This window comes from Mirounga angustirostris, unplaced genomic scaffold, assembly GCF_029215605.1.
Source record: "Mirounga angustirostris isolate CCGP_5_RB_7025 unplaced genomic scaffold, mMirAng1.0.hap1 SCAF_17, whole genome shotgun sequence".
Classification (NCBI taxonomy): domain Eukaryota; kingdom Metazoa; phylum Chordata; class Mammalia; order Carnivora; family Phocidae; genus Mirounga; species Mirounga angustirostris.
Genome location: NW_026991725.1, coordinates 22,887,497 through 22,913,974, shown reverse-complemented (window position 1 = coordinate 22,913,974; position 26,478 = coordinate 22,887,497). Strand labels below are relative to the sequence as shown.

Below are 26,478 nucleotides of genomic sequence, written 5' to 3'. Positions count from 1 at the left end.
CTCATTCAAAAAAAGAGAGGAAGGAAGGAAGGAAAGAAGAAAGGAAGGAAAGGAAAGAAGAAAGGAAGGAAGGAAGGAAGGAAGGAAGGAAGGAAGGAAGGAAGGAAGGAAGGAAGAAAGACGAAAGAAAGAAAGAAAGGTTTCATCCATTCATGTATCTAATTCCTACCTAATTGGGGTGATTCCCAGATTTACTACCAGTTCTGTCTCAAGTATTCAAAAAAAAAAAAAACAAAACCCCTCAGGGCACCTGGGTGGTTCAGTCAGTTAAACATCTGCCTTTGGCTCAGGTCATGATCTCCATCCAGGTCCTGGAATCAAGCCCCGAGTCAGGCTTCCTGCTCAATAGGGAGTCTGCTTCTCTCTCTCTCTCTCTCTCTCTCTTCCCCCCTCCCCCCCCTCCCCACTGCTCATTCTCTCTCTCTCTCTCAAATAAATAAATAAAATCTTAAAAAAAAAGAATAAAATACTTGGGAATAAATATAACAAAAGACTTATACCCTGGAAATTATGAAACATTGCCAAGAAAAATCAAAGAAGACCTAAAAAATAAACAGACATTGCAAGTTCATGGCTTGGAAGACTCAATATTGTTAAGATGGCAGTTTTCTCTAAATTGATCTATGGAGGGCGCCTGGGTGGCTCAGTCGTTAGGCGTCTGCCTTCGGCTCAGGTCATGATCCCGGGGTCCTGGGATTGAACCCCATGTAGGGCTCCCTGCTCAGCAGATGTCCATCCTTGACCAATCAACTGTAGCTAGGGGCATGACGTCACTATGAGCATAGCAATCTCCATTGGAATCACAGAAATGGGGTCAGGGAAGGCATATTTACCAGAGAACGTCTGGGCGGGGTGGAGTGCTGGATGGACCACCAGTAAGAGTTACCCGTTGCCTTCCTACTTGAAACCCCCACAGGCATTTTGTGGTCTTGCCCCCAAACCTGAATCTCCTCCTGTTCTCCTCCATTCACTAACTCATCCCAGCTAGAGAGGTATTCTACAATCCTCCTTCTCTACCACCAAGCCCAGTACCTCTAATCACTCACCAAGTCCCTCTGATTCTACCATCTAAATATCGTCCCTCTCCCTTCCTATGACCGCTTTCTGAGTTCAGACCCTCCTCACACATCATCTGGAATATTGCAATAGTTTCTTAGCTGGTCTCTCTTCTCCTAGTCTTTTTTTTTTTTTTTAAGCGTAGTTTTATTTATTTAATTTTTTTAAAGGTGTTATTTATTTATCTGACAGAGAGAGACACAGTGAGAGAGGAAACACAAGCAGGGGGAGTGGGAGAGGGAGAAGCAGGCTTCCCGCGGAGCAGGGAGTCCGATGTGGGACTCGATCCCAGGACCCTGGGATCATGACCTGAGCCGAAGGCAGACGCTTAACGACTGAGCCACCCAGGCGCCCTAATTGAATTTTTTTAAATCTTTTTTTTTTTTAAAGATTTTATTTATTTATTTGACAGAGAGATAGACAGAAGAGCACAAGCAGAGGGAGTGGCAGAGGGAGAGGGAGAAGCAGGCTCTGCACCGAGCAGGGAACCTGATGCGGGACTCGATCCCAGGACCCTGAGATCATGACCTGAGCCGAAGGCAGACGCTTAACCATCTGAGCCACCCAGGCGCCCGTCTAATTGAATTTAAATTTTAAAAATATCTATACAGGAAAAGAACAAGGAAAAATGTGAGCATTGCCTGAAATTTTACTACCAGTAGATAATAATGCTATCATTTTGGTGGCCATTATTTTTTCCATTTCTTTGTTCCTATTTAAATATATGTATATATATTTGATTTATGAGAGGTATCTATCACAGGCCATGTCCTGCCTTGAATATTGTGACTATAAATAGGGAGTTGCCTATAGTTTCTTTGCACATACAATATTACTTGTTGCTCGTTTCTCTGCCTTCACCTATGTCCCAAACACCCTGTGTTCATTTCCTAGGGCTGAAGGAACAAAGTACCACAAACTGGGGCCTAAAACAACAGACATTTATGCTCTCACAGTCCAGGAAGCTGGAAGTCTAATACCAAGGTGTTGGCAGGACCATGATCTTTTCAAAGCCTCTAAGGGGAGGCTCCTCCCTTGCCTCTTTCAGCTTCCAATGGGCCCAGGTGTCCCTTGGCTTGTGCAGCATCTCTCCAATCATTGTCTCTGTCTTCACATGGACACCTTCCCCTTGTGTCTGCGTGTCTCTGTGTCTTCACATTGTGTTCACCCTGTGTGTCTGTCACTGTGTCCAGATTTCCCTCTTCTTAAAAGGCTACCAGTCATGGGGGAACAGGTGATGGGCATTAAGGAGTGCACTGGTCGTGATGAGCACAGGGTGAGGTATGGAAGTGTCGAATCACTATACTGTCCACCTGAAACTAGTACAACACTGTATATTGGGGTGGCTGCGTGGCTCAGTCGTCTGCCTTCGGCTAGGGTCATGATCCCAGGGTCCTGGGATCGAGCCCCGCGTCGGGCTCCCTGCTCAGCGGGAAGCCTGCTTCTCCCTCTCTCTCTGCCTGCCACTCCCCCTGCTTGTGCTCTCTCTCCTTCTGTCAATATAAATAAATAAAATCTTAAAAACAACAACAACAACACTGTATGTTAACTATACTGGAAATAAAATAAAATAAAAAATACACAAAAAATGCATACACAACCCCCTCCTCTCTCCCTAGAGGGGAAAAGTGTAATCAACCTGCAAGGGTTGTGAGTCCGAAGGGACAGTGTCCCCCCGGGCCACCCCGGGCAGCACAACAGGGCTGAGGGGACCAGCGGTCGGGTGGGGACACTGGTCCTGGCACTGTGGTGACTTCTTGCGGCTTTCAGTCTCTCTCGAGTCCAAACAGGTTACAGGTAGAAAAATGGTCTCCTGCAGGTACCACTCTTTGGTACCAAAAATATTCTGAGGTATTAGGACTTGGGTATTTTTTTTTTCTTCTTCTTCTTGGTCCTTTTTTTTTTCTTCTTCTTTTAAGGAAAGACTAAAGGCTGGTGTGAGTCCTGGTGGTGGGCTCTCCATGGATGTAGCATATGGAAGATAATTTTGATATTACATTTTTATGGATTATTTTATAATGTGTGATTCTGTCTGGTGAGAAGGGAGGAAGGGGAGACTGGCCGGGCGCCCTGTACCTTTCTGAGGTGGTGGAGGGGCCGTCTAGAGAATTTCTCTCTTTCTCTGGGTCTTGGATGTGCATCTGCCATGTTTTGTTAAAGGCTTTAGCCACAAGGGAGGGTGAGGGTAGAAGAAAGTTGATTCCTGAAGAAAAAAAGAAAATGAAAAGTCATTGTAATGAGCTGTTTTTATATTTTTAAAAGTTGCTATTTAAAAAAAAATGCATACACACACACAAAAGCTACCAGTCATATTGGATTTAGGGCCCATCTTACTCTAGTATGAACTCATCTTAACTAATTAGATCTACAATGACCCTCTTTCCAAATAAGATCATGCTCTGAGGCACTGGAGAATTAGGACTTCAACATCTCTCTTTTTTTAGGACGACACAATTCAACCCACAACATACCCTTTTCCATTTTCTTACCTGACCAACTCCTTTTCAATCTTCGTACTTCAGCTGAGGCCTCGTGTTTTCAAAGACATTCTCCCTGAAGCCTCTTTGTGGACCTTCCCTCTTCCATAGCAGCTCTATCAGCGTAGCCCATTTTATTGGAACTATCTGTATGTGAATGATTTTCCTTCCTTAAACTAGAACCCCCTTGAAGTGAGGGACAATACCTTCCATCTTGAATATGCGCAGCATTTGACTCTTATAAAATTAGTTCAAGGCTAAGTGGGTTGGAGACTCAAAAATCCAGTGACTTAAAGAATAGAAGTTACTTTCTTTCCCATGTGGCAGTCCTGAGTTGAGCGGTCCAGGTTAGTAAGGATTCTGCCCCACATGGCCATCTGAGAACTCTGGTTCCTTCCATATGGTTGCTTCATCAATATGAGGTCTTTTTTCTCAACCTGATGGAAGCTGGCTAGTAGGCCCATCTGCCTATCTTAAAGATCAGACCCTAAGTGGCCCTCCTCACTTCTGCTCCCATTCTGTTGGTGAGAATTTAGTCACCCATGGCCACACTTCGTTGGAAGGGAGTCTAGAAATGGGTCTTCGGCTGCGCAGTCGTGGATTCCTCCTCAATCCTATTAGGGTTTCATAACCCCTTATCTGCAAGTTCTGAAATCTCGAAAATTCTGAGAAAGCGAAGCTTTTTCTGAAGTTTGGCACATACTCATATGGTGGCAAAATCTGACCTGAAATGACTTGAGGAATTTCTACAGGCACCGATACAGATGAGTTATAGTCTTCATTTAACCCACCTGAAATAAATATTAATGTGTTTTATTGCAGAAGTGTCAATATTTTTGATTAAGCTCTGTTTTCCCAGACCCCACTGGGGGAATTAATAATCTGTAGCACTGGGTGTTATACCCAAAACTGATAAATTATTGAACACTACATCTAAAACTAATGAGGTACTATAAGTTGGCTGATTGAATTTAAATTAAAAAAAAAAAGAAGGATAGTCCCCACATGAAGCCTGGGCATCCCCCCTTCTCGACTGTGTCCCAGGTCCAGACCCTGCAATTTGCTGTCCAAATGACCTAAAGCCTGCATAGCCCCCTTTTCTGGGACTAAAGCCTGTGTGGGCCTCTTTAATAGATCTACCATCTGGACAGAAGAGTGGACTGGGATAATCACTCTGAAGTCCGGGACCAGACCGCAGGGCAACCGTTTGCAGCGGGTACTGCTGGAGGCTGATTGTGAAACTAGGATGTCTACACGTGCGCTCACGAGGCCTCTCAAAGTGGCGCCTTGTTCCACATCTTAAGGAGAAAGCGTTCAGTCTTTTACCATTAGGCAAAATGTCAGTTGGTTTTTTCATAGATGCTTGTCATCAAGCTGAGGATATTCCCTTTTATTCTTATTCTTCCGAGAGGTTTCTTTTCTTAATTGTTAAATGGATGTTTAAACTTTGTCAGATGCTTTTTCTACATCAGTTGATAAGATCATGTTGTTTTTCTTCTTTAGACTGGTAGTATGCTATATTACAATGATTGATTTTTTATAAGATTTTATTTATTTATTATTATTATTTTTAAGATTTTATTTATTTATTTGACAGAGAGAGACACAGCGAGAGAGGGAACACAAGCAGGGGGAGTGAGAGAGGGAGAAGCAGGCTTCCCGCTGAGCAGGGAGCCCGATGCGGGGCTCGATCCCAGGACCCTGGGATCATGACCTGAGCTGAAGGCAGACGCTTAATGACTGAGCCACCCAGGCGCCCCTATTTATTTATTTTAGAGACAGAATGAGCATGCACAAGTGGGGGGGCAGAGAGAGAGGGAGAGGGAGAAGCAGGCTCCCCACTGGATGCGGAGCCCTATGCAGGGCTCTATCCCAGGACCCTGGGATCAGGACCTGAGCCAAAGGCAGACACTGAACCAACTGAGCCACCCAGGTGCCCCTACAATAATTGATTTTTAAATATTGAATCAGTCTTGCATCCCTGAAATAAACTCCACCTGGTCATGGTATATATTTCTTTCTATATTTTGCTGAATTCTATTTGCTAACACTTTGTTAAACATTTATACATCTATATTCATTAGGGATTTGGGTCTGCAATTGTGTGTGTGTGTATTGGTACTGTCTTTATCTGGTTTTGGTATCAAGGTAATACTAGTTTCATAAAATGAATTGGTAAGTATTCCTCCTCTTCTATTTTCTGCAAGAAACTGTGTAGAAGGGCGCCTGGGTGGCTCAGTCGGTTAAGCGACTGCCTTCGGCTCAGGTCATGATGCTGGAGTCCCGGGATCGAGTCCCGCATCGGGCTCCCTGCTCGGCGGGGAGTCTGCTTCTCCCTCTCATGCTCTCTGTCTCTCATTCTCTCTCTCTCAAATAAATAAATAAAATCTTAAAAAAAAAAAAAAAAGAAAAACATTAAATTTATTCTCTTAGGGTTCTGGAGGCCAGGAATTCAAAACCAGTAGAGTGAACCAAAATCAGGGTGTTGGTGAGACTACACTCCCTCCAGAGAGGCTCTGGGGATCTCTACACCCGATGTGGGGCTTCAACGCATTACCCCTGAGATCCAGAGTCACATGCTCTGCCGGCTGAGCCAGCCGGGCACCCCCATTCCTTGCATTCTCCGTCTTCTGGTTTCAGCCAGTATTCCTTGCCTTGTGGTCACGTCACTTCAACCTCTTCTTCCATGGTCACATGGCCTTCCCCTCTTCTGTGTGTTACATCTCCCTCTGCCTCTCTAAGGACACTTGTGATTGTACTAGGGCCCACTAGGATAATCTGATCTTAGAATCCTTACTTAATCACATCTGCAAAGACCCGTCTTCCAAATAAGGTAACATTTATGGGTTCCAGGGATTAGGAACTAATATCTTGGGAGGCCATTATTCAACCTGCTACACACTGGTCCCCCATTCTCCTTTTTTTATTAAAAAAATTCTTAGGGGCGGGGGCGCCTGGGTGGCTCAGTTGGTTAAACAACTGCCTTCGGCTCAGGTCATGATCCTGGAGTCCCGGGATCGAGTCCCGCATCGGGCTCCCCGCTGAGCGGGGAGCCTGCTTCTCCCTCTGACCCTACCCCCTCTCATGCTCTCTGTCTCTCATTCTCTCTCTCTCAAATAAATAAATAAAATCTTTAAAAAAAAAATTCTTAGGGGCGCCTGGGTGGCTCAGTCGTTAAGCGTCTGCCTTCGGCTCAGGTCATGATCCCGGGGTCCTGGGATCGAGCCCCGCATCGGGCTCTCTGCTCCGCGGGAAGCCTGCTTCTCCCTCTGCCACTCCCCCTGCTTGTGTTCCCTCTCTCGCTGTCTCTCTCTCTGTCAAATAAATAAATAAATAATCTTAAAAAAAATTCTTAAATAATCTCTATGCCTAACATGGGGCTCGAACTCATGACTCACACACTCCACCGAATGAGCCAGCCAGATGCTCTTCCTTATTATTTTTTTGATGTCAGTGGTGTCTACAGTGATATCTCCCATTCCATTCCCAATTTTGGTGATGTGTTTTTTCTCTCGTTTTAAATGTGTCTATCTTGCTGCAAGTTTATTGATCTTTTCGAATAATCAGCTCCTTGTTTTATTGATTTTTTCTTTTTCTTTTCTGTTTTTTTTTTTTTTTTAAGATTTTATTTATTTATTTGTCAGAGAGAGAGAGAGCACAAGCAGGGAGAATGGGAGGCAGAGGGAGAAGCAGGCTCCCGGCCAAGCAAGGAGCCCAATGCGGAACTCGATCCCAGGACCCCGGGATCATGACCTGAGCTGAAGGCAGATGCTTAACCAACTGAGCCACCCAGGCATCCCTCTTTTCTGTTTTGTGTTACTACTTTCTTTTTTCTGTTTTGAGTTTCATGGATTTTTGTTCTTATCTATTATTTCCACTTGCTTTGGATTTATTTTACTTTTTTTTTCTAGGTTCTTGAGGTGGTTTGAGACTACTGGTTTGAGACTTTTCTCCATTTTCTTTTTAAAGTGATCTTTATGCCCAACGTAGGGCTTGAACTCAAGACCCTGCGATCAAGAGTCACATGCTCTACCGACTAAGCCAGCCAGGCACCCCTCCTCTTTTCTAAAGTATGCATTTAGTGGTACATATTTCTTTCCCAGCACTGCTTTAGCTGTGTCCCACAGATTTTAATGTTATATTTTCATTTTCACTTGGCCTAATGTATTTTTAAATTTCCCTTGAGACTTCCTTCTTTGGCCCATGGATTATTTAGAAGCGGTTGCTCAGTTTCCAAGTATTTGGACATTTTTATGTTATCTTTTTGTTATTGATTTCTATTTTAATGCCATTATGGTCAGAGAACACATTCATTGTGATTTCAATTGCTTTAAATGGGTTGAAGTGTGTATTAGGGCCCAGGATATGGTTTATTTTGGTATATGTTCCTTGGACACTTGAAAACAATGAATATTCTGCTGTTATTGGATGAAATGTTCTATTAATACACATTAGGTCCTTTTGGTTGATGATCATGTAAATTCTTCTATATCTTGTTCATTTTTCTTTCTAGTTGAAGCCTGAAGACAGGACTTTAAATGAGAGGAATCAGGAGGAAGTGACTCACCCAGGTAGTGGGTGATGGGATAGAATATATTCACCCAATTGGCACTGATTAGGAAAGACTCCCTGGGGTTGCCTGGGTGGCTCCGTCAGTTAAGTGACCAACTCTCAATTTAGGTTCAGGTCATGATCTCAGGGTCCTGGGATTGAGCCCTGAGTCTCTGCTTCTCTTCCTCTCCCTCTGACGTTCCCCCTGCTTGCATTCTCTCTCTCAAATAAATAAATAAATCTTTAACAAGGAAAGACACCCTGGAACTTTCCCCACTTTTAACAAGATGCTATTGAGGCCCTTTCTTTTGTAGATATTCTACCAATGGAAGGGAAGCAGTCAGAGTGGGGAACAGAGGCCCTCATCCACCTGGAATCGGACATCCATCCCCTCATCTCTGGCTGGATTCACAGGGACACAGGTAAACTCAAGGTCAAAATTCTTCCACCCACAACCTTAACTTTTGCCCAAGCCTTCTCTGTCCCTTTTCAGAGCCCTCCCCGCCCAGGAAGGGGTAATCTGAAGCCAATCTGTACCAGCCACTCCTCCCCAGTTGTTAAGGAAGGAACGTGAAGCTGGAGGCTGGATTGTCCCCTGACAACTGTGCCCACTGCCAAGAGCAGGACAGATGGGTTCCCGCCAGACGACGCTATCCCCAGAACCTGCACAATTCAGGCTGTGGGGGGAGCCTGCCCTTGGGATTCAGCTCTTAGAGGCAAATGGGTATTGGACCTGGGGAGGTCCGAGGAGGCCTAGAGACCCCTCCCCTCTCTGTTGCTTGGTCTGTAGAGATGGTACTAGGGAGGGCCTGCCACCTGGAGGGACTGCTGAGACGAAACCTTGGATGAGACTCCACTGCAGGAGTGTGGAGCCTCCTCCTCATCTCAGAGCCTGGCACGGACTGGTCCTGCCTGGTGTGTGAGCCCTTTGGATTGGCTAAGGCTAAGAGAAACCTAGGGCAGAAAATTCTCTTGCAGGTAATCGGGACTTGATGGTGTATCATTACCTGGTTCAGTTCTCCTTTTGGAGGTTCAAGACTAGGTTGGGGGGAGGGAAATACCTCATCCCCACTTGCTTTTCTCCCCAGATTCTCCTCAGCTTTGCAGATTCCTGCTCTTAGAGAGTAGAGGATATGTATTGAGGTGTAGTTTAAGCTTCAGGGCCGATCCCGTCAGCCTCTTCACTGAAGCGAGGTGGCAGAGATGGGCCCCCTAGGAAACCCCTTGGCAACTTGGAGACAGACTTCTCAGCCCGGAGAGTCACACTTTTGCCCAAAATGATTTTGGGGCACAGAAACATTCAGAGTACAAACAGTATATGGCGCACGGGAGATGCTTCCAAGGAAAGCTTCTCGGGGACAAATAAAATGCTTTCATTGAGAAAGGGCTTGCATCAATCGTCCAAATCATCTCTGAAATGAAACAACAATCCGTCTCCAGTTACTCACACAGGGTTGCAGGAGCGCTCCCGAGGAAGCTCCTGGTTGCTTTGCACGTGAATGGGGGAATCCTTTGTTTCAGAGCCTGGCTCACTGTCCGGGAGAACAGCTTTAGGAAGGGAGGCTGTTGATTCTCAGGTCCAAGCCCAGTTCTGCCTATGAGGCCAAGTCCTCCCCATTTGGGGCCATGCTGGGAAGGAGGCAATGCTGGTTTTAACTGCCACCTACACACACAAGGGGCCCAGACACCATGTTTTCAGATCTCCCATGCCTCAGACCCCAGGGCACTAAACATCCAGATAGAAAATTCAGTCAGGCCACTGATGTTAAGACAACTAGAAATTTAGATGACTTCATTTTGTTTATCCAACTATTTTAATATAGGGGAGAGGAGAATGAAGAAAATACTCTTGAGTCTTCAGCTAGAGTGTCAGGCACATAGCACGTGACCCCAAATTCCTGGAGGGACACAACTTTGTAGGGCAGTTTTATATGAGTGATAGAAACCATGACAGTACATGAAATCAGCCACGTGTATTGGGACACATCTGATATTTCATGGCAATGATGTAAGATTCCTGTTTCTTGTTAAAATAGAAACCAAGACTCAGAAAATTATGAATATTTTGCTATGCCAACAGCTGAAAATGACCCACCCTTCAACCACACCTCTTGGGAGATCCCTGCCACCGTCATGTCTAAGAAATTGGGGTCCCCAATCCCCATGCCCCCCACTCCAAGCATTTCAGATGAGGTATCTACTGATGGGCTGGTCTGTTAATTGCACTTGGTTCAGTCACGTGGCTAATTCTTGTCCTGACCATTTCCTTAGATCTCCTTGCATGACACAGAAAATTCATTGATAATTTGGACAATTCAGCTGGAGTGGGAGTAGAGAAAACTCCATGCGGGGCATAAAAACGGGCTCAACCCTGACAGATTTTCATGAAATTTCTCCTGCTCCCTTCTTTCAAACCTCTCTGATCCACTCTCAAAGTGGCAAAGGGGAGAGATCAAAAACAACGAACAAAGGGCGCCTGGGTGGCTCAGTCGGTTAGGCGTCTGCCTTCGGCTCAGGTCATGATCCCAGGGTCCTGGGATCGAGCCCCGCGTCGGGCTCCCTGCTCAGCGGGAGGCCTGCTTCTCCCTCTCCCTCTGCCATTCCCCCTTCTTGTGCTCTCTGGCTCTCTATGTCTGTCAAATAAATAAATAAATACATAAATACATAAAACATAAATAAAATCTTTTTATTTATGTATTTATCTATTTGACAGAGAGAGACACAGCAAGAGAGGGAACACAAGCAGGGGGAGTAGGGGAGGGAGAAGCAGGCATCCTGCGGAGCAGGGAGCCCGACGCGGGGCTCGATCCCAGGACCCTGGGATCATGACCTGAGCCGAAGGCAGATGCTTAACGACTGAGCCACCGAGGCGCCTCCATAAATAAAATCTTTAACTAAAAAAAAAGAACAAGGCACTCCCTCCAGGGTATTCATTTACCCTCTCTGTAAAATGGGATGATTCTTTCCCTGTACCTCACACAAGGTAGAAAATGAGATGGTACACAGGTACTTGGAAGATTAAAAAGCACCGTACAAACAAGAGGGTTTTCTCCCATGCACAGCTGGGACTTGAATCCAAACCATCAACTCGAAATTCACTGGGGTCCACCACAGCTGCTTTGCATGGATGTAAACTCTGTCTCAGGTCAGGCCAAGAGCAGGGCAGGAGCAGCTCAAGGTGACTGGTGAGAGCCTGTGAGCTGTGTCAGCCTGCTGGGACCAGGGCATGGGACCTGAGAAATAAAGACAGCTCCTAATGCTCCCTGGGCTCAGAGGGTAGCTGCAGAAATAGCACTGGGCTTCCTTCTTCTTGAATATTAAAATGCTCATAATGCTCTCTCCATGTCCCAGATTATGATGTGGAGCTGGAAATTAGCATTTCGTTCCAACACGCTGTGGCACCTTCGCTTTGGGGGTTGAAATGACTGTTTTTAATAAGCTGGCTCCAGGCACGCGTCACAAGTAATGGAGGTCCTACCCAGGAAGATAGATCACTTCTTGTTAAATGACCGCAGGGCAATAAATTTCCCAAGTCATAACTCAGCTTCCAAATCAGGACTCCAGAGAATCGCTTCCATCTTTTAGCACTAACCCCCTCCCCCGCCCCAGAGTCCCTGGGCCCCGCTGATCCTGACCATTGACCTTGGTCGCAGTTCTTCTTTGCCCTGACTCCTTGCACTTGCATTTGGGGGTTCAGTGAGATTCACACAGATATAACTTGCAGATGCAACTGTGCTTTAAGACTAGATCAGTGGAGGGGCGCCTGGGTGGCTCAGTTGTTAAGCGTCTGCCTTCGGCTTAGGTTACAATCCCAGGGTCCTGGGATCAAGTCCCACATCGGGCTCTCTGCTCGGCGGGAAGCCTGCTTCTCCCTCTCCCACTCCCCCTGCTTGTGTTCCCTCTCTCGCTGTGTCTCTCTCTGTCAAATAAATAAATAAAATATTAAAGAAAAAAAAAAAAGACTAGATCAGTGGAGACAGGTTACAAGAAGTACCAGAGCCTGAGTCTTAATGCTCTGCTATCAGCAAACTCAAATTTCTGCTATACCAAGGATCCCTCAAAATTAGCTCATTATAGAAATTCAAACAAATGTAATCATATCCATCAATGTTGGATTTTTCTTCCTCTTAAATCTGAATACTTGCACCAGTTGTGGGAAATTAGGACAGGTGTATAAGTAATTTGATTTAAAGATACCACATAGCTAGTGAAATTAAACATATACTTACCTTATAATCCAGAAATTCTGTAGTATATGAGTTGATTTGTCCACCAGAAGAACTGTTCAAGATTATCCATAATAGCCAAAAATAGAAACAACTCCAATGTCCATCAAGAGGTGAATGGATAAACTAGTTGTGGTATGTCCATACAATGGAATAGCATAAAGCAATTTAAAAGAATAAACTACTGCTACACATGACAACACAGATAGATCACACATTTTGTTGAATGGCATAAAGCAGACCCAAAAGAGTATATTGTATGACTCTACTTACATGAATTTCAAGAACAGGCAAAACTAATTCATAGCAATGGAAATCAGAAGAGCAATGATCTCTGGAATATTATACTGGAAAGGAACCTACATGGATGCAGAAAATGTTCTATATCTTATCTGAATGATGGTTGTTACATGGGTAAATATTCCTTGAGCCATATTCTTAAAATTAATGCACTATATTGAATTATGTTATACCTCAAAAGTGGGAGGGGGAGAAGCTTTTTTATAAAACACCCATGGTATCTTTTCCTGACATGGAAAGGTATCTTTGATGTCTTCATCAGATATTAAAAATCCAATTTCATTCCGATCCTAAATGAAAGAGAGTGAAATGACAATAAAAAATTAAAAATCACAGGGGCACCTGGCTGGCTCAGTCAGTGGAGGTGGTGAGCTCAAGCCCCATGTTGGGCGGGCAGCCTACTTTAAAAAATTAAATTAAAGGGATGCCTGGATGGCTCAGTTGGTTAAGCATCTGCCTTCAGCTCAGGCCACGATCCCATCGGGGCCCCCTGCTCAGCAGGGAGCCTGCTTCTCTCTCTGCCGCTCCCCCTGCTTGTGCTCTCTCTCTCTGACAAATAAATAAATAAAATCTTTTTTAAAAATTAAAAAAATTAAATAAGACAAATAAATAAATAAAAAGTAAATGAATAAATAAAAAATAAAAATAAATTAAAAATTACAGCTGAATACCAAGAAGTGGTTGTAACTGTCTTCTATCCAAAGCACAACAGGAAATGCCTGGTGCCAAATAGTTTGAAGGGTTTTCTCCTCTCCTTCCACATCCCAGGGACTAAGCATGTGTTCTGTCCACAGCACATAATGCCACACCAGATAGTGCCAATAAAACTAGACTCAGACACCAGACAGCACTCGAGGCCCTCAGGGGTCCTCCTTGTCATCCGGGAGGGCAGTTGTACCCACAGGCTCCGGGTCCTGCCTGCCATCTTTCTAAGTGAAAAAATAGATTACAAAATCGATCCAAACTGAATCTTTTTCCTGAAATTGTTTTTTAAATTTTTACGTGATATTGAAAGCAGCCCACTTCTATTTCCCATGACAATGCTAGCAGGGTCAGCTGTTGATATGTTCATTTTAACCCTCTGTGTAAACCTCTTCTACCCTATTTTTACTCCTCTCCTGCTCACCAGGGAAATTCAAAGCCCGGAACACAATTAGAATAGAAAACCCATCTTTACTTACCAAGGGTTAGCACTGGGGGCAGGGAGAAGGGCCAGGCTCTTTCTCCCCCTCTTCACTAGCTGTCAAATATTTACTTTTGGGCTGTGTGAACCTAGCCAAGGGGTGCCCCGATCCAGTTTGGGCTGGTCCCCACCCCTTCCTCCACCTATTTCCTGCATTGTTCTCTCTCTATGGAAACAGACATAAACTTGCAGGAGTGTGAGAGCAGTTTAAAACTTTAAGTTCAGCTTAATTAATCTTTCACGCACATCCACACCCGTGTGACCACCACCCTGATCAAAACACGGAATATTTCAAGCACTCTAAAAGTCCCCCCCCCCCCACCGTTTGTTCTCTCCCAATCAACACTGGGGAGGAGGAATTTTTTACCTAAAAAATGTGAAGCATTCTATTCCTTGGATTTTGAAGATTCAACTCTCATCTCCCTATCGAACATACTTAGGGGCATAACAGTGTTCTCTTTCTCACTTATGAATTATTTTTAAAGGTAACCATGGAAACTACCTCTAAGATCCATAATTGCAGAAATGCTTTTCCACCTGATGACACACATCAAGGACTGGATACTATGCAATCCTTAAAGTCATGCTCTTGGAGAATATTTAATGACACTAAGAATAATATTAAATTAAAAAGCAAGATACACAAATGTTCATGCAGAAGCTCAATTTTGAAATCATATGCATAGGCCAGGAAAAACAAATGAAGAAAATACAACAAAAGATTAGCTTTGATAAACTTTGGGTGGTAGAATATGGGATGGGTTTTATTTTTGTCTTTTTATTTTTTATCTTTGAAATTCTTGACAATGAGAATGTGTTACTTTTTTAAATAGGAAAAAAAAGAGGGCGCCTGGGTGGCTCAGATGGTTAAGCGTCTGCCTTCGGCTCAGGTCATGATCCCAGGGTCCTGGGATCGAGTCCCGCATCGGGCTCTCCGCTCCTTGGGAGCCTGCTTCTCCCTCTGCCTCTCTCTCTGTCTCTCATGAATAAATAAATAAAATCTTTAAAAAAAAAAAAAAAATAAAAAATAAAAAATAAATAGGAAAAAAAAGAAAAACCTGTTTTCTTTTTAAGTGTGGGTCAACCGAACTGACTAACATTAGGGAAATGGTTTTCTGAATTATGACAGCTCATTTTGTTGCATATTATGCGTTTTTTAAATGGCATTTTGAAGACTGTAACAACTTGGAAAATTGTCTAGGATATAAACAAAGTACAGTGTTTTTTAAAATCACGGGGTGCCTGACTGGTTCAGTCAGTAAAACATGCAGACTCTTGATATCAGGGTCCTGAGTTCAAGCCCCATGTTGGGTGTAGAGCTTGCTTTAAAAAAATTAATTAAAAAGAAAAGAAAACCAGGACAGAATGCATATAACTAAAGTGGGGAGGAGAAGGCACAAAAGTAATTGTACAGTGGTTGTAAAACAGGAGTCCTGAAATCACAAATGGAAAAAAAAATTTTTAACGGTTTTTTATTAAAAAGTTTTAAAAGTAGGTGTGGGTTTAAAGCCCCATACTTTATTTTCTGCGATCTGGATATGTTTTTTGCACTTTGAGGGTTGTTTTTTTTTTTTTTTTTTTTTTTTAAGGCAGGAATGTTGGGGGTAATCATTTCAATGTGTTTTAGTCTGAAGCCTTTGGGAAACTGTAGATGTGGCCTGTTTTACTCTGAATCGGATTCCAAAGAACCGTTGTGTCCAACTCTGTAAAATCCTTAATTTTCACAAATGCAGCACCGGACTAACGCAAAAACGACCCAAGTGCCGAAAACTTACTACCCTTTCTGGGAAGCTCACTCCATGAGATCTTTGCATTTATTTTCCCAAACAAACGGCTTCGTTTCCGATCGAATGATTTCTCCTGTACAGAGCGGAGGGGAGGGGAGGGCAGGGATGTGAGAGCCGAACAACAAACTAAAATTGAAAGCCCTTCTCGCAGCTTCTGCCTCCCCGCCATCCCCCGCCCCCGACGCCCCCCCCCCCCCACACACACACACAATGTCCCGATTGCTTAGGGTTCTCCTGATCCGGGTGCCAACCGTGGCCCAACTTGCCCTAAAAGATGCAGCCCAGGTCGGTGAACTTGACCCAGGTGCCACGCTTCTTACCCTCCTCCTCCCCCGCAAAGTTAGACAAAGGGAGAAGGCCTGACTGGGTTCTTTCCAGGGCCCAGAAAGCCTGAGGATCCAAGGTTGCAGAGGAAAATAAAAACGACAAACCCCTTTGATCCGAGTCCTATAGCAGGTAAAAGCCAAATGGGGGGCTGGGTAGAACTTGGAGAGCATTATCCTCACAACTCTCTCTGGCCTCTCCGGTTTGCCAGTGTGGACCTGCCTCCGGGCTCTTGATCTGGCCCCAGATCAGGAGGCCAGGAGCTTTTCGTTGGTTCGCCAGGACTGGGTGCCTTCTTGGCGGTCGCCGAGCCGCCGGGGCTCCTAGCGGGAGGGGAAGCCGGCGGCGCCCGGACCCGGAGTAGTTGCGTGTCCCCCCTGCCCTGCGCGCCCCGTTCCATGACACTGCATCTTATGAAGCCAGGAAGAGACCGCAGGATAGAGTCTTTGATCCTCCCTTGCTCCAGGATCCTAGATTCCTTTAGAAAAACAGAAGAAAAAGGAAAAACCAAAAACCCCCTCTCCGTCTCAACAGGCCGCTCTGCGCAGCCTCGCCGCCGGCCTGTCTCTGGGAAGGCCGCGCCAGGTTCCCGGGTCTGGCGTCTCCGCAGGCCAGTATTTCCTCGGCCACCGACATGGGGGTGGGGAGGACGCCCCATTTACCAAGTTCAAGGTTCCAGAGCCTGAGGAGACCGAGGGCTCCTTGGGCCTCCGCCGCCGCCCGCTGGAATGACCGGGCCGAGGGAGGGGCGCTTTGAAAACAGAGGCCGCGGTCTCGGAATGACCTCCTCGAATGTTCTCCAACAATTCATCTGATTTAGCTATTATTCGCTGGCTATTTTTTTTTTAAAGATTTTATTTTTAATCTCTACACCCAACATGGGGATCGAACTCACGACCCTGAGATCAAGAGTCCCGGGCTCCACCGATTGAGCCAGCCAGGCGCCCCTCTTTTGCTATTTATGCGTTTGTTTTTCCTAGTTATTAAAAAAAAGAGAGGGGGGGGATTTTGCTGCCTAAAAATAAGGTAAGAAAACATGACTTAGGAAAGAGGGAAAATGAAAAGTTACATTATGTCCATCCTGACTAAAATACCGCTCTAACTTGCCGTAGGGCCTCAGTAACCGAGACTTTTAATGCAGACCGGGCGAGTTTTTCGCGGAAGACAAAGAACAGACGCTTGTTGATAAAGCAATGCAGACTTGGCTGGGAGAGGCCCGGCCTCTCGCGTTCCGGATCCTTCCACAACCCTCCCCTGCGCCCTTTCTCTCCACCCGCTCCGCGTCCGGATCCAGCTCCCCGAGGGGTGAAGGAATGTTTACGGCTTGACTCAAGTTCAATGACAAATCCTGCCTGGAGGGGGAAGGGCAGCGAACTTCAACCATCAATCAGACAAAGGCCGAGCGCAGGTCTTGGGCGAGGCTAGAATCGGGGAGCCGAAGGTCCTCAGGAAGGATAGCGATCCCGCTCTCCGAGAGCGGTCTCTTTCCCCCTGCCTGGGGCCTGCGGTGCCCGGCCCGTGGCGCCGACACCAACATTGGGCTCAGGCCCGCCTGCGCCGGGCGGGGGGGGGGGGGGGGCGGTCACCGTGTGAACGGCGAGAAGCGTCGGCTCACTGCGCAGGCTTCGGCCGGCTCTCAGACCCCAGTGCTAAGAGCCTGGCGGGCTCCTCCGCCTGCTCCGCCCAGCCAGAGCCCGGGCCCCACCGATCTCTGCACAACCTGCGTTTTCCAGCCTCCTCCCCGAGTTTTGCTCACATCTTCCCTCCCGGATTTGATATTATAAACGTCTTCCGAGGTGCACTCCACCTGGGGGAAACTCTCCCAGATGCCATGGGGAGAGGGGTGAATCTTTCTCACTCCTTATGAGAAAGATTTGTCCCGGTTGTAGTCATGCACCCCACCACCCCATGTCAGAGGTCACATCTGAGGAAGCTGTAGACCCAAGATCTGGCAGCAAGGGGGAGGCAGGGCTCAGGGGGATGGGAGATGGTCTTTCCATTGTCTCTTCTACAGCCTCGCACCCCCAGTGGGAGATTTTGCATGCAGTAGGCACTTGGTAAATGAGTAGTGGATTGAACTAAATTTCCATTTGTTTTTAATCCCGGTTTTGTTTTTTTACTTATGCAAATCTGCCTGGGGCACCCAGGTGAAGCTAGGTCTAGGGAGTTTAAGTGCACCTGTGTGTCATCAGGGACTGGCTGCTGATAGAAACAGGCGTTTGTCAGTGTCTAGGGGACCTTGTGAAAAGAGGCATGTGGGAAGAGACCCGGCTTCCTCTTCTCTCCGGGTGGTGTAGACAGAGGAGCTCAGACATTGAGAGCTCCTGCTTTGGGGATCAGCTCTGCCGCAGCAGGCTGAGGGACACGGATCAAGTAACTTACCCTCTCTTGGTCTCAATTTCCTCATTTTATAAAGTGTGCCCTCAATTGTAGGTTTTGCCAATGTGATAGCAGGAGCTCTGAAGGGGGCATGAGCAGAACGAGTCCGCGTGGGTGGAGGGAAAGGGGGTACCTGTGAGTCCTGAGTGTGCTTGTAGATTACCCTGTCCACCCTAAGACCAACGGATTAGCAGTGTCAGTGCCTAAGGACTTGGGCATGTCGCCCCCTCCCATGGCTGTTGGTGGCGGCTCTGAGCCCCAGTCCACATATGCCAGCAGCGTTCGTCCCCTCCAGTTGCTTCTCAGACCCTGGCACTTACCAAGCTTCTGAAAAGGAGATCAAGTCTCACGCTCTTCCAAGTGAGCCAGCTAGGCGCACCCCGATTTATTTTTTTAAGGTCCAGAGCCTTTCTCTTAAGGGTGAGTCAATCATCAAATGTTATCATTACAGTTAATTTTCACCGAGTTTTCAAAAACAGGTGTGTTGTAAAGAATTACGATTTTAAATAAGAACAATAGCAATAGCATTAACAATAATATTAATTCTGTCTGTGCCAGGACTCCATTCAGTCGGAGACAAACAGAGGGCATCTGGGGGGCCTGGCGGCTGGCGCTCGCTCCCACCGGACAGCCTCTCTCCCCCGCCCAGGCCGCGCCCGTCCCGCATGCTGCGAAGCGCTTTCTGCTCAGGCAGCTGCGCGTCTCTCCAGGAACCAACGTGGAGATGCCCTCGCCGGGCGGTGGGTCTCTGGTCTCAAGTCCCTTTTACCCGCCCTTCCCTGCCCGCCTAGACCGCGGAGGCCCCACAATGCTGGGAAGACCTCTCCAGGGCTTCCTGAGGCGGGTCCCAGACTGAGAGAGTGGTAACGCCGTAGGCCCACGGAGCAGTTCGTTTACCTTATTACGGAGAAGCGCACTCTTGGAGGTATTGAAGCCGGCGGGTCTCTGGTCTGAGAAATGGGCGCATAACAGTCTTGTTCTCTCTGGAAAGGCCAGGCCCGGGATTTAGCTTGCGCCAAGGCCCTGAGCTCGGCAGGCGCCGGCCTGAAGGTTTCAGCTTCCGAGAGGCGCACGGCTTGGCTCGCGCACCTTAGGCTGGGCGAGGAAGGACAGGAGCGCGGCACTGGGTGCCCCCCTCCCAGCAGAGTCTGGGGCGGGGCTCAGGGAGAGGGCGCACCGCGGAAGGCTCCTCACCACGGGCGAAGGCCGGAGTGTCCCCTTCCCAGTGCAGACCGAGGCCTCCTCGCCTCCCCGCCAACCTCGCTGGGTCGACGTCTCCAGCCGTTCTCCAGGTCTCTCCAGACTTTCCCCCGCGGCTTGACCTCCCTCCTTCCCAAGGCCGAAGGTGACCCCCCACCACCCTTCTTCCTCCCTTCCCCCGCTTCCTGCAAAGCGTTTAGGAGAGTGGGGGCGGAGGCGGTGCAGACCCTCAAGTTCAATGGCAAAGTCCCTGAACCCCCTCTCCCTTCCCCTCCGGGCTCCGGCTAACTCTCTCCCTCTTCCTCATTCTGGGGCCGGTTGAACTCTAGCTGCCACCGTCCCCTCTCTCACTTCGGGGGGGGGGGCAATTTAGAGGAAGCCAGTGGTGGAACTCTTTCCTTCGCCCGCTCAACCACCCCCCTTCCCCTTTCTAGACAGAGGCAACTTGTAGCGGACGCAGGCAGAAAGGCTGGAACGCTTTCCCACTGGATGTTTCTAGTCGCTCTCCAGGCCCAGATCAGCGCCTGGGGCGGGGGGACGGGTGCGGGGTGGGGGGGGGGAGCGGAGGGGTGTCCCACTCGGGCGAGAGGCCGAGGGCCGCTCTAGTGCTTTCTCCCCTCTTTGTTCAGGTGGGGGAGAATATGATACACATTTCTTCAAAAACAGCAGAACCGGCCTCCCTTCGCCCCTGCGCAGCGGGCGCCTCGGCGCTTTAGTGCAGGTTTACGTATCTAACCCACGGTGGTGGCTCCGCGGTTTCTATTAGACGCGGACGGCGGCACAGTTTCCCCCGAAGGAAACCTAATGAAAGCGCAGCGCTTAGGGCCTCGGATAAAACTTTAATGAAGGGGAGGCGGGGAGGGCGGTTAGCTTCGCGTTGGAGGAGGGGAGCCGGGCCGCTGGGAGAACTGGGGGGCTCCATGGAGCCTTTTTCCTGCCGCAGGGGCAGCTTCCGGGCTCTGGAGCGACTACAGTAGGGGGGGTGGGGGAGGGGCGGGGGACACCGCTGTGCGGATTCTCCGCGGGCTGCGGCCTAGCGGGGTCCCGAGCGGCGGGAAGCGTTCGCCAGCGTGAGTAAAGGACCCCAGGCCTGGAGCCTCCGCCCAGCCCTCGGCCGGGCTGCTGCCGGAATTTAGATTCGAAAAGAGCTTCCGGAGGTCGTCTACGCACTTCTCCACCACTGCCCCCTAATTCGGCCTCTGGAAGCCTAATAAAATACAACTGCTTTGGAGTTAGAAGTGATTTCAGTCCTGGAGCCGGCGTAGACGGGACCCTCTGACCCCGTTTGGACGCTTGCTGAGACTCGCAGCCCGAGGTGTTTGGCTCGGAGTGCGGGAGAGGGCGTGGAGCGCAGCTCCGAGGACAATTACGCCTCGCTGGTGGGGAAAGACGCCCGGTATTTTCGGGAGTATATTTGTGCGCTTCCGCATGCATTTATTCATGAGAATGTTGTCCGAATTTACCTATTTATGAACGCTGTGGTCACACGTTTCAGTCTGAATAATTTTTAACAAGACACGCTCCCCAGTAGCTAAAAATGGCCCGATCGATTCAAAAGCAAATCACTGCAGACAAGCAACTGTAGATATATGGGTTTTGTTGAAATTGAACACAAATTAGAGATTTTTAAACGCTCGGCCTGGGTGGGAGGGGGTATAATTTGCCTCGGGAGTAAAACTGGTGCTTGGAAAGGGGTTTCTTGAAAGGATTTAAAGCCAAACGAAATTTAAATTTGTTTTGTTTTGCACATGCAAGTACATCCCTGCGGGGGGGGGGGAATGAGGGGATGTCGCCGCGAACTGCTCTGCGGAGGAAGAGAACACCCCGGCGGCGCGAAGTCCTAGACCGGGGCCAGATGGCGCCGCGGCCTCGCTCCTGGAGCCCCGACCAGCCTGTTCTCTATTCCACATCGCTCGTGCTGCCCCGCTTGCCTTCCTCCTGGTCTCCCGCTAGGCGGACCGAGCCATCTGCCGACGCGTTGGTCCAGTTCCAGGCGGCTCCGTGTCCCGGAGCTCTCACAAGCTACCCCAAACTCTCCAACCCCGGAGGCCGGAGACCCCGGGCATTCGGAAGCCACCCGCTCGGTTGGGGGGTTAAGGCCCAGCCGCCCGGCGGCTTTCCCTGAAATAGCAAACTTCTGCCGGCAGGGGGCGCCCTTGCCTTTGTTATAGTCCACAAACACACTGGTAGAGAAATCTCTAAAATCCCAAATCTTTTGTTCGTTCTGAAATAATAGAACGAAACTTTAAGTCCCTGCTAGCGGTGTGGAGGAGTTAGAGCCCTGGGAGGGCAGAGTCTCGAGGTCTCTGACTCCTTTCAGGCCTCCACCTAGGCTGGCTAGTTTAGTCCAAGTGTCAGCCCCTTTGGGGGCCTTTCCTCTCCTCATGTGGGGACCCCGCACCATGGAGCCCCCTTCATTTGTCCCACACCCTACCCATATGCCTATAGGCACTGAAGTCTCGCCATTCCTGAAGCGGCGAGGGCGGGATCTGCTTACACTATCTTTGAGATAGTGTATTATCAAAGCTACTTGCTGGAGACTTTGCTTGAAGGAGAATGTGAAAGGCAGGAAATAACTTCCTCTGAGCCAGACGCTTTACCGAGGAGCTGAAACTGGACCACCGGGGCTTGGAAAGGTTTTTTTTTTTTTTTTTTTTTTTTTTAAAGATTTTATTTATTTATCTGAGAGAGAGAATGAGATAGAGAGTACCCGAGAGGGAAGAGAGAAGCAGACCCCCTGCCGAGCAGGGAGCCTGATGCGGGACTCGATCCCGGGACTCCAGGATCATGACCTGAGCCGAAGGCAGTCGCCCAACCAACTGAGCCACCCAGGCGCCCTATTATTTTATTTTTTAAAAAGATTTTATTTATTTATTTGAGAGAGAGAGAATGAGATAGAGCATGAAGGGGGGAGGGTCAGGGGGAGAAGCAGACTCCCCGCCGAGCAGGGAGCCCGATGCAGGACTCGATCCCGGGACTCCAGGATCATGACCTGAGCCGAAGGCAGTCGCTTAACCAACTGAGCCACCCAGGCGCCCCGGAAAGGTTTTTTTTAAATCACAAAATTGATGCTACCACCCCCAAGCAGACACACTCTGAGACCCTAGAGGGGAGGGTGACCAAGCCGCCTTTGGGGCCTTTCCCCTCAGCCCTGGGTTCCTCTTTGGTAACTAGATTTAGAAGCATCTGAGTTGCCTCCCAACTCATTGCCAGGAGAGGAGCCAGGATGGTAGGTTGTAAACCCCCCAATCCCTCGGCTACACAGGGCTTCCTGGAGAACCCCGAGGCTGAGCCAGCTCCGAGAGGCCATTGGGACAGTCACGGCGGGCCTCACAGGCTGCTCCTGCTGGTGCCTGGGATCGTGGGTGGTGCAGGTCCTCTCCATGTGGAGCCTGGGCTCTGGATGGCTGGGAGCATGTCTGCCAGGGTGCCCCAGCCCAGGCTGCAGGAAGACCCAGGGCAAACCCGCTGACTTGGTTGCAGAGCCGAGGTGGTGAATTCCACAGGGCACTGGGCCCAGGTACGCGACATGAGGGAGGGCGGCACAGAGGCGAAGACTCCGTGTCAGGGTCCTGGGCTCGGCAGCTCTGCAAACAGCCAGTCTGCCCCAGGTTTCTGGAATGACACACTATAAGTCTCTGTCTACACGGACAGAGAAAAGAGAGTTGGCGCCAACACGATCCTCTACCCACCCAGGATTCAGGGTACTTGGACTAAACCGGAACAAAGTGACAGGGCAAGAAATCTGCAGCCACGGTTGCCTAAGACGCCTGACTTGGGTCTTTGGGTTTCTGCCACCCGCTGTTCTTTCCCCCGCAAAAGGGCCTGTTCCATCTCCCAGGCCTGAGACCCCGCAAGCTTCTCTTGGTGTCAAGGGGAGGCAAGCAGAGGGGGAATGGGTGGTGAAGGACCATTTTCTGGTTTTCCCTCTAGCCTGGCTATTCCAGCGTGTTTGCGACGTGCCTGCTAGTAGGATCACATTCTACTTTCTAGTTCTGTAACTATTTGTGCCCTGGAGGGGCACGTCTACGAGGCCACAAGTACCTATTTCATGCAGCTCCCAAATGCCCAATGAACCATAACCTGGACAGAACCACCAGGAATGTTAAAGGAAGACTTGGAAAGTTTAGGGGAGGAAACGAGAGATGGTGAATTATCCAAGTGCTTTCTCAAACTCAGTTTTTCTGGAGGAAGGACTCTGGAGGGCAGCTCCCTGGTTTCATTTTCACACAAGGACAAAATCTAAGAGTTAAGGATAGTACTTCTGAGACCACGGCATACAACCGGGGGAGGGGGGAGGGAGGGAAGGAAGGAGGGAGGGAGAGGTACCCTCCAGTGTTGTCCATCCTGCCCAAGTGTCATCTTAGAAAAATGCTAAATGAGCATCGGTAGTCACAGGGATGAATCTGCCTTTTCTCCTCTCTGCTGCAGTCACTGGGATGCGGGATGGGATTTGGAAACGGAAGTGGATCCAGAGGAAGCTTCCCTGCCTTGGGTCTCCCTCCAAGTTTATTCATAATCAGCTCAATCCATGCAAGCGGTTTCTAAAGTGCTCTTCAGAGAGCTCTAGATAGAAAATATGAAACTAATTATCATGGCAACTCATACTGGTTATGGTGATTATTGCCACCGCCAGGATGAATGATTGTGACTGCGACTGGTCCTGTGGGTGGTGTGTTACTCTGGTGGATTGGATTGTAACTCTGGGCCTCACTGGCTCCCTAGAACACATGGGGGTACCCAGGCCATCCCTGAGGGACCGCCCAGGAGCTGTGGCCTGGGAAGAGTGCAACCTCTGGGAGCCCCTTAGCAGAGTCCTGGCATTGGCAGGCTCCGAGGGTCTCCCCAGGATACTCCCACTTTTCCCCCACCTCCCTAGCCAGGGATCTCCCTCATGGAGTAGTGCTGGTCTTGACCTTGGCGAGGACTTTCTTCTCCTTAACGCGGCGGTTCTGAAACCAGATGGTGATCTGGCGCTCTGAGAGGCTGGTGGCTGCCGAGATCTTGCGCCTCTTGTCCTTGGTGATGAACTTGTTAGCTGAATACTCGCGCTCCAGCTCACGCAACTGCCCCTTGCTGTAAGGAATGCGCTTCTTTCGGCCACGTCGGAAGGTGCAGCCGTCCGGAGGGTGCTGCGCGCCTGACTCTGAGCCGGAAGGAGGGAGAGAAAGCCACGCTCAGACCTCTGCCCGCAAGCCCACGCGCAGACCCAGGCCCTACAAGCTAAGTAATCCTACGGGGAGCACCCAGATCACCCTTCAGACACGCGTGAGCTCCACTCCCCCAAAGTGCAGGGGGACACCTCGACTTCCAGCTGGTTTCTGATGACCGCTTAGGCTTGGAAAGACCAGGCTTCTGCAGGCCACCCTCACCTATCACTGTCCTCACGATTGCAGGTCTGCAAACACACCCATCACACACAGCCGGACCTTTGCCCACAGTCACATATATCCACCCTCACATGTATTTTCAGACTCTTGACCACTCTTGTAGATTCTACAGGCAAATTACGTAGAGAAAGGAACACATTTCTGCCTCCACACCCAATACACACACACACACACATTCACACAACACGCACGCATACACACACCCCTAAGTTCGGACTGCAGGAAATCTAAAATTTCCTTTGGAAACTGAAAAATTCACCTGAGAGAACATGAGGATTTCAGTTCTTTACAGAATATCCAGTATCTGTGTTCCTACCCACCCCTCTGCCCCATACTCACTGAATTGAGTCATTTAGCCTTTTGGTAGAATTAAACCTGGGATCTGAGAGGGATGAACGGCATGAGCCCCAAAAGCAGCAAAAAGAACCAAACACTTGGAGGTATGAAAAGCTGGCCCCAAGGCCTCCTAGGGAGGCGAAGGCACCTGGTGGCCCACAGGCTTCTGATCCTCTGGGGCCTCCACCCTGGTTCTTCAACGGCCTGAACTCTCCTTCAGAGTCCTAATAAGCCAACAGGAGCTCCTCCTCACCAGCCCCGGCTCCCTTCACTTCCTCCCATGCCAGCGCCCGCCGGCCTACAATCCACAGTCAGCACCAGCGGGACCCAAAGTAGTGGGGCAAGTTACCTGCAAAGGCCGCCTTCCAGAAGGGACCCGGTGGGTTCTGTTCCCCCTGGCAACACATCTGGCCGTTCCAGCCGCCGGTGAGGGCCCAGGGCTGGTAGCTGTCCACAGGCAGCAGGGAGTCGTGGCGAGGCTCCCCCGGGGCGCCCAGAGTCTGCACCACCGACACATCCAGGTAACTGGCCATAGGCTGGTAGGGTCCCGGGTACCCGGGATAGAAGGCAAACTCGGTGGGGCGGCTGGGGTACTCCTCCCCGGCCGTGGCAGTCTCCGCGGAGTAGGCAGCTAGGGTGGCCGCCTGGGCACAGGGTTTCAGCGAGCTCCGGGACACCCGGCAGGAATAGTACCCGCCTCCAAAGTAGCCGTAAGGCACCGGAGCCGGGGCCGCCCCCTGGGGCAGCCCGGGGCAAGGGTGGCACTGCTTTGGCGGCTCCGCGGAGCCTGGCAGATCCAGGGGGGCATAGCTGACGGCGGGTATCAGCGTAGGCGCCACGGCCGGGTGGCTGGTCGGTGGGGAGTGGGCGACTAGATGCCGACTCCCTCCGGCTCCCGGCAGGCCTTCCAGATCCTTGGCCCCGTCCAAGGCGGCATAACCGCCGGGCTCCATGGGGCCGAGGGTCGGCTCATGGGGTGCCGGCGGTGGGCGATCCAGGGGGCACCCCGCTCGCTCTCCCCACCCGGGCCCCCCGGGCGCCCGAGGCGTTTTAAATCGCTCGCAGCTCGCACGGCGCCTGCCTCCGCTCGGCCCGGCCCGGCCCGGCCTGACGCAGGGGACGCAGGTGCCGGGGCTCACGCGCTCATTGGCTGCGGCCTGGGGGACCCAGACGCTCAGAAAATCCTCCGGGCAGAAATCGCGAAAATACTTCACCCCTGCTTCTGTCTCCCCCCTCCTCCCTCCCTTCCTCCCTTCCCCCCTCCCTCTC

General features: G+C 49.5%; 1 protein-coding gene across 1 annotated transcript; it reads right to left on the bottom strand.

Moving 5' to 3' along the window:
• Positions 1-24,375: 24,375 nt before the first annotated feature.
• Positions 24,376-26,232, bottom strand: HOXB13 (homeobox B13). Its single transcript, XM_045889080.2, has 2 exons — positions 25,559-26,232; positions 24,376-24,629 (listed from the first exon to the last, which is right to left on the bottom strand). The coding sequence occupies exons 1-2, from the start codon at positions 26,160-26,162 to the stop codon at positions 24,376-24,378; spliced, it is 858 nt and encodes a 285-aa protein (XP_045745036.1). The 5' UTR covers positions 26,163-26,232.
• Between the last annotated feature and the right edge of the window lie 246 nt (positions 26,233-26,478).